This window comes from Coregonus lavaretus (assembly GCF_964263955.1).
Source record: "Coregonus lavaretus genome assembly, chromosome: 32".
NCBI lineage: Eukaryota > Metazoa > Chordata > Actinopteri > Salmoniformes > Salmonidae > Coregonus > Coregonus lavaretus.
The window spans coordinates 23,157,519-23,172,073 of NC_140019.1; the positions used below are offsets into that span (position 1 = coordinate 23,157,519).

Consider the following 14,555-nt stretch of genomic DNA (forward strand, 5'->3'; position numbering starts at 1 on the left):
CCCCCATGTCACCGCAAGTCTCATAGTGTTTGAAAATCGCAGTTTTTTAAATATTTTAACTTTTTATGATGTCATCGGGTAGATGCACCGTTTTCACATATTTAAACACTGGTATTGGGCTGGCTAATCCTTTAGCTAGCCCATAGAGCTATCCTCACTATGGTGTCCCACTAATCCTTTAGCTAGCCCATAAATATATCCTCATTATGGTGTCCCACTAATAATTTAGCTAGCCCATAGAGCTATCCTCACTATGGTGTCCCACTAATCATTTAGCTAGCCCATAGAGCTATCCTCACTATGGTGTCCCACTAATCCTTTAGCTAGCCCATAGAGCTATCCTCACTATGGTGTCCCACTAATCCTTTAGCTAGCCCATAGAGCTATCCTCACTATGGTGTCCCACTAATCCTTTAGCTAGCCCATAGATCTATCCTCACTATGGTGTCCCACTAATCCTTTAGCTAGCCCATAGAGCTATCCTCACTATGGTGTCCCACTAATCCTTTAGCTAGCCCATAGAGCTATCCTCACTATGGTGTCCCACTAATCCTTTAGCTAGCCCATAGATCTATCCTCACTATGGTGTCCCACTAATCCTTTAGCTAGCCCATAGATCTATCCTCACTACAGCTAGCGAAGCTCCGCCGGCTTGTCAGGTAGTCAGCTAGTCTGGTAGTCAGCTAGTCAGGTAGTCAGGTATTCAGGTACTCAGCTAGTCAGGCAGTCAGCTATTCAGGTAGTCAGCTAGTCAGGTATTCAGGTAGTCAGGTAGTCAGCTATTCAGCTAGTCAGGTATTCAGGTAGTCCGCTAGTCAGGTAGTCAGCTAGTCAGCTAGTCAGGTAGTCCACTAGCCAGCAAGTCAGGTAGTCAGGTAGTCAGCTAGTATGCTAATCAGCTAGTCCGATAGTCAGGTAGAGTAAATGAAGGCATGACACCAGTGTGTGGAGAGTTTCCCTCTGGTCCAGTGTGTGGAGAGTTTCCCCTCCGGTACAGTGTGTGGAAAGTTTCTGGTCCAGTGTGTGGAGAGTTTCTCCTCCAGTCCAGTGTGTGGAGAGTTTCTCCTCCAGTCCAGTGTGTGGAGAGTTTCTGGTCCAGTGTGTGGAGAGTTTCCGGTCCAGTATGTGGAGAGATTCAGGTCCAGTGTGTGGAGAGTTTCCAGTCCAGTGTGTGGAGAGTTTCCAGTCCAGTGTGTGGAGAGTTTCCGGTCCAGTGTGTTGAGAGTTTCTCCTCCGGTGCAGTGTGCGGAGAGTTTCCGGTCCAGTGTGTGGAGAGTTTCTGGTCCAGTAAATGAAGGCATGAAACCAGTGTGTGGAGAGTTTCCCTCTGGTCCAGTGTGTGGAGAGTTTCCCCTCTGGTACAGTGTGTGGAAAGTTTCTGGTCCAGTGTGTGGAGAGTTTCCGGTCCAGTGTGTGGAGAGTTTATCCTCCGGTCCAGTGTGTGGAGAGTTTCTGGTCCAGTAAATGAAGGCATGAAACCAGTGTGTGGAGAGTTTCCCCTCCAGGTACAGTGTGTGGGAAGTTTCTGGTCCAGTGTGTGGAGAGTTTCTGGTCCAGTGTGTGGATAGTTTCCGGTCCAGTGTGTGGAGAGTTTCCGGTCCAGTGTGTGGAGAGTTTCTCCTCCAGTCCAGTGTGTGGAGAGTTTCTCCTCCAGTCCAGTGTGTGGAGAGTTTCTGGTCCAGTGTGTGGAGAGTTTCCGGTCCAGTATGTGGAGAGTTTCAGGACCAGTGTGTGGAGAGTTTCCGGTCCAGTGTGTGGAGAGTTCCCGGTCTAGTGTGTGGAGAGTTTCTCCTCCGGTGCAGTGTGCAGAGAGTTTCCGGTCCAGTGTGTGGAGAGTTTATCCTCCAGTCCAGTGTGTGGAGAGTTTCTGGTCCAGTGTGTGGAGAGTTTCTCCTCCAGTCCAGTGTGTGGAGAGTTTCAGGTCCAGTGTGTGGAGAGTTTCTGGTCCAGTGTGTGGAGAGTTTCCGGTCCAGTGTGTGGAGAGTTTCAGGTCCAGTGTGTGGAGAGTTTCCGGTCCAGTGTGTGGAGAGTTTCTCGTCCGGTCCAGTGTGTGGAGAGTTTCCAGTCCAGTGTGTGGAGAGTTTTCGGTCCAGTGTGTGGAGAGTTTCAGGTCCAGTGTGTGGAGAGTTTCTGGTCCAGTGTGTGGAGAGTTTCTCGTCCGGTCCAGTGTGTGGAGAGTTTCCGGTCCAGTGTGTGGAGAGTTTCCGGTCCAGTGTGTGGAGAGTTTCAGGTCCAGTGTGTGGAGAGTTTCCGGTCCAATGTGTGGAGAGTTTCCGGTCCAGTGTGTGGAGAGTTTCCGGTCCAGTGTGTGGAGAGTTTCTCCTCTGGTCCAGTGTGTTGAGAGTTTCCGGTCCAGTGTGTGGAGAGTTTCCAGTCCAGTGTGTGGAGAGTTTCAGGTCCAGTGTGTGGAGAGTTTCTCCTCCGGTCCAGTGGGCATAGAGTTTCGGGTCCAGTGTGTGGAGAGTTTATCCTCCGGTCCAGTGTGTGGAGAGTTTCCGTTCCAGTGTGTGGAGAGTTTCCAGTCCAGTGTGTGGAGAGTTTCCGGCCAGTGTGTTCAGAGTTTCCGGTCCAGTGTGTGGAGAGTTTCTCCTCCGGTCCAGTGTGCGGAGAGTTTCCGGTCCAGTGTGTGGAGAGTTTCCGGTCCAGTGTGTGGAGAGTTTATCCTCCGGTCCAGTGTGTGGAGAGTTTCCGGTCCAGTGTGTGGAGAGTTTATCCTCCGGTCCAGTGTGTGGAGAGTTTCCAGTCCAGTGTGTGGAGAGTTTCAGGTCCAGTGTGTGGAGAGTTTCCGGTCCAGTGTGTGGAGAGTTTATCCTCCGGTCCAGTGTGTGGAGAGTTTCCGGTCCAGTGTGTGGAGAGTTTATCCTCCGGTCCAGTGTGTGGAGAGTTTCAGCTCCAGTGTGTGGAGAGTTTCAGGTCCAGTGTGTGGAGAGTTTCCGGTCCAGTGTGTGGAGAGTTTCCGGTCCAGTGTGTGGAGTGTTTCTCCTCCGGTCCAGTGTGTTGAGAGTTTCCGGTCCAGTGTGTGGAGAGTTTCCAGTCCAGTGTGTGGAGAGTTTCAGGTCCAGTGTGTGGAGAGTTTCTCCTCCGGTCCAGTGTGCATAGAGTTTCGGGTCCAGTGTGTGGAGAGTTTATCCTCCGGTCCAGTGTGTGGAGAGTTTCCGTTCCAGTGTGTGGAGAGTTTCCAGTCCAGTGTGTGGAGAGTTTCCGGCCAGTGTGTTCAGAGTTTCCGGTCCAGTGTGTGGAGAGTTTCTCCTCCGGTCCAGTGTGCGGAGAGTTTCAGGTCCAGTGTGTGGAGAGTTTCCGGTCCAGTGTGTGGAGAGTTTATCCTCCGGTCCAGTGTGTGAACAGTTTCCGGTCCAGTGTGTGGAGAGTTTATCCTCCGGTCCAGTGTGTGGAGAGTTTCAGCTCCAGTGTGTGGAGAGTTTCAGCTCCAGTGTGTGGAGAGTTTCCGGTCCAGTGTGTGGAGAGTGTATCCTCCGGTCCAGTGTGTGGAGAGTTTCAGGTCCAGTTTGTGGAGAGTTTCCTGTCCAGTGTGTGGAGAGTTTCCGGTCCAGTGTGTGGAGAGTTTCTCCTCCGGTCCAGTGTGTGGAGAGTTTCAGGTCCAGTGTGTGGAGAGTTTCCGGTCCAGTGTGTGGAGAGTTTCTCCTCCGGTCCAGTGTGTGGAGAGTTTCAGCTCCAGTGTGTGGAGAGTTTCAGGTCCAGTGTGTGGAGAGTTTCCGGTCCAGTGTGTGGAGAGTTTCCAGTCCAGTGTGTGGAGAGTTTCCAGTCCAGTGTGTGGAGAGTTTCCGGTCCAGTGTGTGGAGAGTTTCTCCTCCGGTCCAGTGTGTTGAGAGTTTCCAGTCCAGTGTGTGGAGAGTTTCCAGTCCGGTGATGCATGGAGGAGAAGGAGGTAGTTGTCACGCCCTGGCTCTGGGGACGCTTGTATGTTGAGCCAGGGTGTGAGTTTTCATTTGTTTTCATTCTAGTATTGTGGTTCTATGTTGGCCAGTGTGGTTCTCAATCAGAGGCAACGAGTATCAGCTGTTGCTTGTTGTCTCTGATTGGGCACCATACTTAAGCAGCCAGTTTTCCCACAGTGTTTGTGGGATCTTGTTCCGTGTTGGTGTGTTTATTGTAACCAAGGACGTCACGTTATCGTTTTGTTGTTTTGTTTGTGTAATCATCATCATTTAATAAATAAGTATGTTTGCATTCCACGCTGCGCCTTGGTCCTCCTCCTTCGACGATCGTGACAGAAGATCCCACCAAGACTGGACCAAGCAGCGTGTCCAGGAGCCATCGCCAGGGAGATCTCTAGCGGATCTCCTTCGCCTCCTCGACTGGGTCAAGCCGTGTGAGGAATAGAGGGGCTTGACTTGGAAGCAGAAGGGCGAAAGGCTGGCAAGAGATATGGAGACCTGGTCCACTGGTAGGAGAGAAGCCCAGAACATTTTTAGGGGGGGGCTCACGCCGTGGACGACGGGGCAGCAGGAGGCCGCGATAGAGCGGTCCAGCGGGTTGGCAGAGGAGGCCGCCAGGTTACGGGGGCCACTGGTCACCAAGGGGAAGGAAAGTGTAGAGGCACGGCGAGAGGTACTGGGGTGTGTTACCAGTCCGGTCCGGCCCGTTCCTGATCCCCGCGTAGGGCCAGTGGTGTGTGTCCCCAGTACGGTCCGGCCTGTTCCTGTTCCTCGCATCGAGCCTGTGGTGCGCGTCGCCAGCCCGGTCCGGCCTGTTCCTGCTCCCCACATCGAGCCTATGGTGCGCGTCGCCAGCCCGGCCCGGCCTGTTCCTGCTCCCCGCACCAAGCCTATTGTGCGCGTCGCCAGCCCGGCCCGGCCTGTTCCTGCTCCCCGCACCAAGCCTATGGTGCGCGTCGCCAGCCCGGCCCGGCCTGTTCCTGCTCCCCGCACCAAGCCTATGGTGCGCGTCGCCAGCCCGGCCCGGCCTGTTCCTGCTCCCCGCACCAGGCCTATGGTGCGTGTCACCAGCCCGGTCCGGCCTGTTCCTGCTCCCCGCACCAAGCCTATGGTGCCCGTCGCCAGCCCGGCCCGGCCTGTTCCTGCTCCCCGCACCAAGTCAGTGGTGCGCGTCGCCAGCCCGGCTCGGACTGTTCCTGTTCCCCACACCAAGCCAGTGGTGTGCGTCGTCAGTCCGGCACAGCCCGTGCCTGTTCCACCGGTGCCTGGTCCGGTACCGGTCAGCTGCTCCACGTCGGAGCTAGAGCAATCCGCTCCACCAGTGTTCAGTCCAGCTCCGGCCAGCAGGGCCAGACCGGACCAGGGGTACTGTGGGGGGTTAGAGAGGGAGTGGGGATCATGCCCAGAGCCGGATCCCCCGCCAAGGTGGAGTGCCCACCCGGTCCCTCCCCTGTGGTGTTCTGTTGGCGCGGTCGGAGTCCGCGCCTTTGGGGGGGGGGTACTGTCACGCCCTGGCTCTGGGGACGCTTATATGTTGAGCCAGGGTGTGAGTTTTCATTTGTTTTCATTCTAGTATTGTGGTTCTATGTTGGCCAGTGTGGTTCTCAATCAGAGGCAACGAGTATCAGCTGTTGCTTGTTGTCTCTGATTGGGAACCATACTTAAGCAGCCAGTTTTCCCACAGTGTTTGTGGGATCTTGTTCCGTGTTGGTGTGTTTATTGTAACCAAGGACGTCACGTTATCGTTTTGTTGTTTTGTTCGTGTAATCATCATCATTTAATAAATAAGTATGTTTGCATTCCACGCTGCGCCTTGGTCCTCCTCCTTCGACGATCGTGACAGTAGTGTATTGAAGAAGTTCTGGACAGCTGTTGTGTGGGATAGGTAGATTTAGATGAGATGTTAAAGAGAGAGGGGAGTGTGGCAGAGTTGTCAAGTGTTGATTGTTTCATATAGAATTGGTTTGGGATTTGTTTTATTTGCTTACAGGCAGCTGACCTGACTGGATAGTGTGTCTTTCTATCTAGCAGAGATCAGAACTACAGTATACAATAAAACACAGTCTACTTTACATAGTGTATGTTTTTTACACCAATACACACATGGACTGCAATTCAATATATCTTCAGGAAAAGGCTACTGTTGAAATGGTTTATACCAGAAGGCCTATATGTTGCTTTGGGGGCCTTTGTGCCCCGCCTGGAAATCAAACTAGGGGAAACACTGCCATGCACATACTTACTGTGATGTAAGCGTCAGCCGAGGGAACCAAAGATAGACCATTTACATTTACATTTTAGTCATTTAGCAGACACTCTTATCCAGACCACTGTTCTGTATTTCATTCTCAACTCTGCTCTTTCTTGAACCAGAGGCCCTGTTTGTATGGTTGAATGCCAGAGCAAAATGTCAATGGACCTCCTGAATGGAACATATTGAGTCGAAACTGACTCACCAACATAGAACTCCATTTTGTAAAGTAACAGGAGCTTAAGAAGGGGATGTTGAAGGGATGTATCCACCAGTTTACATGAAATAGGACATCTGACTTTTATCCAATCCCCTCACCTGTTATTTGACAAAGGGAAAAGGTTATATAGACTAAGTAATGATTTAAATCGACACACTAGAGGAAAACATCATTCTGTATGTTTTCTACTCCTAGTTCATTTTACTACTAACACAATATTTACCTTCTGTTATCTATATGGAAATGTGATACAATGTTCAGGCCTTTACACCGCGAAGACCATCAATGTTGTTGAATGGCAATAAAGTTAAACTTAAAGCCGCCGACCATACTGAAAGTGTTATTGAATGGAGAGGCTTGTCATCAGAGAGGGGAGACAGTGAATGAGAGAAAAAGAGAGAGTGTGTGTGTGTGAGAGAAAGAGAGGGGGGGGGGAGACTGCCTTGTTGACCCTGGTTCTACTCTCACTCCCTGAAGGCCCCTCACAGGACAGGATTATCTGCTGAGGTCATTTAGCCTGCTGAGTGTGACTAATCAGAATCTGTCTCACACACACACACGCGTGCAAATACTCACACACCCACACACACACACACACACCGAAAAGACAGCCATGCAGATAAACACTTATTGATGCAATTTATCTCTCTCTCTCCCTCTCCCTCCCTCCCAAAATTTCCTTAATTTTGGGTCAGTCACAGTGATCAGGTATTCTGTCACTGTGTACTCTCTGTTTAGGGACAAATAGCATTCCAGTTTGCTCTGTTTTTTTGTAAATTCTTTCTAATGTGTCAAGTAATTATCTTTTTGTTTTCTCCTGATTTGGTTGGGTCTAATTGTGTTGCTGTCCTGGGGCTCTCTCGCTCTCTCTCTCTCTCTCTCTCTCTCTCTCTCTCTCTCTCTCTCTCTCTCTCTCTCTCTCTCTCTCTCTCTCTCTCTCTCTCTCTCTCTCTCTCTCTCTCTCTCTCTCTCTCTCTCTCTCTCTCTCTCTCTCTCTCTCCCCCCCCCCCTCCCTCTCTCTCTCTCATACACATTTCTCAACAAGCTCATCCAGTGCTGTCCCAGTGGAGGCCTCGTCAGTCGCGTGTGTGACCATTGTTGTTGATTATCCTCCAGTGGAACCCTGCTGTGCTAGGCATCCATGCCCCCTATCCCACCACCATACCACCCTGTCCTCCTGTCCCCTGGGGGACTCCATCCACTGACAGTTGCCTGGCACTAGCCCAATCACACACACCACACAAAGACTCCTGTTGAGTCAATCATTACTACTCCCAGTGTGTGATAGAATGCAATGATGGCGCAGCAGTGGGTGTATCTGGGTCAGAATTAAGAAACATAGTTTGCGTGCTCTAAATTTGGGTAGTGGTGGTGCAGCGAAGATAAATATGTGACTGTGCAGAAATGGACAGATGAGAGTGTATAATTTTTCATAGGGGGAAACCGCACTTCTAGTATGTATCCAGATTAGAATCAGATTAGGGTGTGTTGGTTACAACATGGTTAACACCTCCGATACAGCAGTGCAGTTTATCTCAATCTGTAATTGATTGAATCCCAGCCCTTAAGGTATCATAGGCCTATCACTAGGTTTATCACCAATCTCTGAGCCAGGGATGTTGATGCTGCTTCACCAGCGGACGCTCTCTTCCCAGGTCATAATCATGTATTGATTCACCTACTAAATGAACTGCAGGAGTTCTATCCCCTCCCTCTCTCCCTCCATCCCCTCCCTATATCACACACACCTCCAGACCTGCTGATATGAAGCACATTGCGTTGTCCTCCGAGGTCCTTGGGGTCAGCACATATTGGACTTGACGCTAGGCGATGTTGACATGGATAATTGTAAACATCTGGAAGGGTCCAGCGATCCCTCAGTGGAGCAACGAATGAAAGCCTCTCAATCTGTCCTAACATGTCGGGTGAAATCAACATCACGCGTCACATGGGGTTCGTCGACGGTTACAGTACATTATCTAGTAAATGATGGTGTCATGTTCCCCGGAGTGGCAGGTGAAAGGGTACAACGTTTTGCCTGTTAGTGATAGCAAAATTATTTCAATATCATGATGTTGTGTACAGTGGTGGATGTCCTGGGTTGATGCGTGATGTACTTATCATGGAGCAAAGAGATTGTGGGGGAATACGTAGATAGTATACAATCTGTTGTTTCCATAAAATATGTTCTGTGCAACAAAGCAAATTATATGATAATATTTGATCAACTTTCTTCTCTCTCTCTTTCAGGAGAGTGACAGTCTGTGGTGGGATGCGTTTGCCACAGAGTTCTTTGAGGAGGACGCAACACTGACCCTCTCCTTCTGCCTGGAGGATGGACCAAAGAGATACAGTAAGACTACACTACCCACAATACACCTGCTTTACCAACTGTCCTCTGTTCAGTAGCTCACTTCCTACCTGCTGTCATGTCTTTCTCTAGCAATTTACTGGGGGAGGGGTGGTTCAAAATAGGGGAGGGTGGTCAAACTTTTTTGCTTTGGAGAGGGTTGTGTGTTTTTTTTATTGGGCACAGGGGAGGGTAGTGTGTTTTTCTCCAGGTTCACATTCACTCTTTTGCAGGTTTTACTATATATTTTCTTCCATCCTAGCCAAATTTATCATCAAGGTGTTTTGGTACTTCCCTTATGCACTACGCTTTTCCCTGTACTAATTTTTACTATACCACAGGTCAGTATAGTCTAACGGTCTATCCTGCCATCTATCCACCATTCATAGTGACAATAGCGGTAGGTGGATCATTGTCCAGATCTGCAATAGGCTAACTAGCAATCATACCACACATTAAAACCTTAAAAGCTGCATACATTTTTTTATATGAATTGAATAGCTGATAGGCAGCGGAGATACCAGGTGCATCATTGCGCATGAAAGAACAGTGAAGGCATGAGACAAAGGTCAAAAATGTTTAGCGACAATACAATTATCCTACCTAGACTAGCCTACAACACTACAATGCAATGAATAATTGCATTATTGTTTTCAAGTGAGTACAACATTCTAGCCAACTCTAGGCTGCAGTGAAAACGCCATTTGAATAACGGCACCAATGTCATGTTATTTGAATGTTTCATTCGATGTGGATCAGTTGTGGGTCTACTCTGGACAGTTTATAAGGTCTAGAAAGGCACAGTAGCAGGCCAGTCTGGCTGTATTTTTACTTCTGATACTGAGATGCGCTGTCTGTTGCTGGATCATCATTCTCTCAAGTCGTCCTATAACAATGTGGCCACATATGTTCCCGGCAAGCCCAGTTATTCAGGAAAGCTTAATGCACACTCTGCCTCCTCTCCAATCCGAGCGGCTATTCCTCACGCACCTAGAACGCTTCAATATAGCCTAAATATAACTTTTTTTTGTGTGGCATAAACACAACCAGTCACAATGTTTTCAACTGATTAGCCTACTTCAAAAGTCTCCTGTATGCATACGCTCGTTCATCCAAAATATAAGCTTGATGCTCCTTTCAATACATATCGAGGGTCTTATTCTGGTGATGTGATGATCCATGCTTGGCTGCCATTTGACAAATAAAAATGATCTCGCACTTTTGTCGATAATAATCTCATCATGTAGTGTTGATGATCACAAGTTTACTGGAGAACTGAGACCAAGTAGAGACTTTTGGACAAGGTGGATAATTGTATAATATAAGGCAGTTTATTCAGAGGTAAAGATATCTGGAATAGCGTGCACGGACTCGTTCGTCAAACTCGTAGGGAGTTTATCTGAAGAGAGCCCCGAAACATTGTGTGCAGACATTTTATGCAATAAATGAAGTAGGTTGAATATAGTAGTTCTGATCTTCTGATTGGTCCTGATGAGTTGGGCGAGGTCCCCTTCAGGCTAGTGTCACTGTTGCATTTGGCTCTGAGTCGGGTTCTCTGTCTTCAAATGTTCAGCCTAAGAGAGGGGATTTTTGTGTGTGTGTGTGTGTGTGTGTGTGTGTTTAACAGTGATGATGTGTGTGTGTGTGTGTGTGTGTGTGTGTGTGTGTGTGTGTGTGTGTGTGTGTGTGTGTTATCAGTGATGATGTGTGTGTGTGTGTGTGTGTGTGTGTGTGTGTGTGTGTGTGTGTGTGTGTCCTCAGAGCAAGAACTCGTGAGTTGGAAGAACTGAGAGACCTATGGCGTGGGTGTTGTCCTTGGCCACCTGCTGACAAGGCTGACAAGATAGGACCCTTTTGTCCATTGTTATTGGATAGGAACAGCATTGATTGAAAACAAACGCCCAACACAAAATGGGTCATGCACAAGATTTTAGTCAGACCAAGCTATAACATTATATATTTACTACGACAGTAGTAGGCTATAACTGCACTGAATCTGCAAGCTGTTGGCTAGAGCACACGTGACAATACCAGAGTTGGCACATTCGCTATACCTACGCAACAATTTTTGTGACAAAACCATCAGTACGCCTACATTTACATTTTAGTCATTTAGCAGACATTCTTATCCAGAGCGACTTACAGTTAGTTAGTGAGTGCATACATTTTCATAGAGCCTAGAGTTGAAAATGCGATGGAAATCCATTTAACTTGTATTTTTTATTCAGTACATGGGAATTTAACCTCAAAAAGTATTTTTATGTGCACTACGTATTTACGCACATACTTTTATCTGCAACAAGTCAATTTGATGGAAACACAACTCTGATGGGAAAATGCTCTAGGGTTTCCCTTAGCCGGTAGGCTAATTGCGGATTTTGGCCAATAAAAAAATTAAAAGCCCCCCCAAAAAATTGTAGTAGGCCAAATTGTCCAGGAGAGGCTGTTTATCATAGCCTACACCCTGAATTCGCGCTTCAGCACCATTCTCTCAGGCCTTGGGCGCATGTGCACCTGCTACAAAGGAGAGAGAGACCGAGAGAGGAGCCTTGGCCTAGGCTACTGCTATTGTGAAGATGGAGGCCTTTTTCATTGAAGTAAAATGAAAGTTAGAGGAAAAAGAGCATGCCTATAGTGAAAAGCCTGCAAGGGGAATTTAAGTTGTAATATTGTAGTGGACTAAGATGTGAAGAATGCAGTCTACTGTGCAACTCCCTATTCAGGTAGGATGACATTTAGGAACTTACAGTTATTTATAATAATTTGTTTTATCATTATTATTGTATATCATTGTTATTATTGTAAGCCTATTTATTAATCTTTAAATATGCAAAACATGTTTTGTTTAATTCTGTTGAGACATTTTCATTGGCTAAATTAAATTTGATCTGTCTTTTTAATTGTGTGCTCCATATTTAGTTTAAAATAGGTTATAAGTAGGTCTGTTGTAAAATACATATAATTAGCCTATTTCTGTCATTTGTTGGGTATAGTAGGCACTTGCCTTTGTTGGTCATTGCTGCAATATATCCTGTTCAAAACGTTTGTGAAGGTGTAAACCAGTTCACAAGTGTTTTGTTTCATTCTTTTGAGCCATTTTATGGCCAAAATTAAGTTGCAACTAATGCTGTGTTTGCAGCAATATAATAGCCTGCTCGTACTTTTCCCTATAAACAATGGCTTGACTTACTTTTGATGTGTGACCCACCACCTGGATGTTGCAAAATCTGAAATTGTGTTTTTTACATTGGATAAAAGCAGAGACTCAGAGCTAGAAAATTGTATATCATACACTACAGTTGAGGAACAATGGGAAAGTAATTATGCTTTGAAAGTTGCTCAACTTGTAACCTCACTTTTGAGAAAATGGCCCTTGAATGTTTTGTTACACCTACTGGAGAGCTCTTATTTGTCTACACCAGCATCGTTCACACCCTCTAAAGCCTTAGCCCCACCCATCTCTTTAAGGATTCACATGTGAGAGCATGTGCTAAACAGAGTTAACGGTGTAATAAACAACCAAAGATTTCAAGACTAAAAGTGGTAAAAGTAGTAGCCTACAATAAGGAAAAACTCAGGGTAAAAATGCACTTTATCTAGGCCTTGGCCTATATCCTAATCTGACTTCGAAATATTACTACACAGATCATACACCTAACTGAAAATGTAGCTAGACTCTTACCCGTATACTGTACATGAATGAACGCTTCACGGCAGACTGGAACCATTTAACTCTGTTTTGTTTGTAACTACATCTTGTTTGGCCAGCGTTGTGTTAACTCAATCCGGTTCACACTGACCGTGGCATGTGCAGAACGTAGCCCATCACAACTTTTTCCAACTGATCTGTCGATAGCGCCTGCTAAAATCAGGGCATCAATGTTGTTGAGGAAAGTAGCAAAACTTTTGTAGTTCTCGATGGCTAACATTATATCTTTCAAAACATCCGCGGTAGAAAGTATTATCTACACATACTGAGCAGCTCACGTTATAGACAGAAGCATGCTACATGGCAGACCAATCCGAACTCATCTCTCTGCATGTCCAGCCCATCCATTATCTCAGCCAATCATGGCTAGCGGGAAGGTTCCTGTCTTACCATGGCTAAACCAACTAGGCTCATAATTAAAATAAATTATTCGTATTTACAGATGGAATAAAAGTTTGTTATTAAGGCACATGAAAGTTCACATGTTCCAGAAGGAATTTCTGCAACAACAAAAAAACTTTTTGATAAAAATCTAAGACATTCCAATGCATCTCCTGTGAAGTAGTGACTTGCGACATACGCCTAGCTTCCTGAAACGGGTCACATATTACCCTAATCAAGTTTAGAAACTTTTGTGAAGTTTTGGTGTGGATATTATTTAGCTTTAGCTACTGCAAGCCTATGATATGAAGGCAGTGTGCACCGGCAATCCAACTGACTGTCACGGTTCAGACAGACGACCACAATTGCGTCACACCAGAAAGTTTATTAAACTTAAGGGAAAAGGGAAGTAGGGAGTGAATGAAGGCTCCAGGGGTAACAGGGATCCCGTCCAATGCGCTGGGTCTGTGCCCCCCCCAGTGGCAGCGATGCGTCCTATGAAGCCGGTGGTGGGTGGTCCAGAAGTCCTGGGGGGGGGAGACACAGACACAACAGGGCGGAATGAAACCAGGCAGCAGTACAGTTCAAGGGAAATCCAAAATACGTAGTAGCAAGGCAGAAGGCTGGTCAGAGTTACCGGGATTGAAGAGTAGTCAGGAGTCGTAATGGCAGAAGCAGGTCTGGATCTCCTGAGGCAGAAGAGTATCCAAAAAACAGGCAGGTCCGGGGTCACAAAACCAGGGTGAGCCAGAAGCGCGAGCAAACAGGTTCCGGGTGTGAGCTTTGCAGACGATCTGACACCGGAGAGCTGAAAGACAGGGCCTAAAATACTGGGAGAGGTAGTGGGTAATGCAGTGCAGCTGGCAGAGTAATTAGAGCAGAGCAGAGCAGGGACAGGTGGAGCTAGTTAGGCTGAGTAGAGAGAGTGGTGAGCAGAGTGGAAGAAAATTAAGGTGGTAACCCGGTGGAGTGAGAGGCCCATGACAGAACCCCCCCCCCAAGGGACGGCCCCAGAAGTCCCAAGAGCAACACCACGCCGGGCGGGAGGAGGGGAGCCGGAGGAGGGCTAGAACTCCTCCGAACGGTCCGAGTGAACGTCCTCATCCTCGGAGGAAGCCGGAGGGCCGTGGTCGGGAGATGGGACAGGTCCCGAGACAGGATCAGGCACAGGACAGGAAGCCGAGCGGGCCGGACGGTTAGGGACCCCTCTGGGGCGGCCCCTACGGATTGCAGGTTGATCAGGATGCCGTTGGTGGAAAGCGGTGATGAGAGTCCTATCCACAATCCGACTAGCTGGCACCCAGGTCCTCTCCTCAGGTCCATAGCCCTCCCAGTCAATGAGGTACTGGAGACCCCTACCCCTCCGTCTGGACCGAAGCAGGCGGCGGACGGTGTAAACCAGACCACCATCGACGAGCCGTGGAGGAGGAGGACCAGGCGCAGCAGGGACCAGCGGACTCTCATGGATGGGCTTAATCTTAGACACATGGAAAGTGGGGTGCACCCTCAGGGAATTAGGCAGTTGGAGCCGGACAGCAGTTGGGCTAATCACTCTTATGATAGGGAATGGGCCAATGAACCGAGGTGCCAGCTTCTGCGACTCCACCCTGAGTGGCAGGTTCTTCGATGACAACCACACCCTTTGACCAACATGGTAGGTGGGAGCAGGAATTCTCCGACGGTTGGCCCCGGTAGTGTAGCTGGCAACGGATCTGAGGAGTGTGGCTCGGGCTTGTGACCAGGTGCGG

General features: G+C 48.1%; 1 protein-coding gene across 2 annotated transcripts in view; it reads left to right on the top strand.

Moving 5' to 3' along the window:
• The window catches only part of LOC311107824 (LIM domain-binding protein 2-like), a 116,060-nt gene that overhangs the window by 11,994 nt on the left and 89,511 nt on the right, over positions 1-14,555 (top strand). For both annotated transcript variants that reach the window (XM_084150386.1, XM_084150387.1), the window contains exon 2: positions 8,618-8,720. In XM_084150386.1, the coding sequence (XP_084006512.1) occupies positions 8,618-8,720 (103 nt within the window). The remainder of the gene's footprint in view (positions 1-8,617; positions 8,721-14,555) is intronic.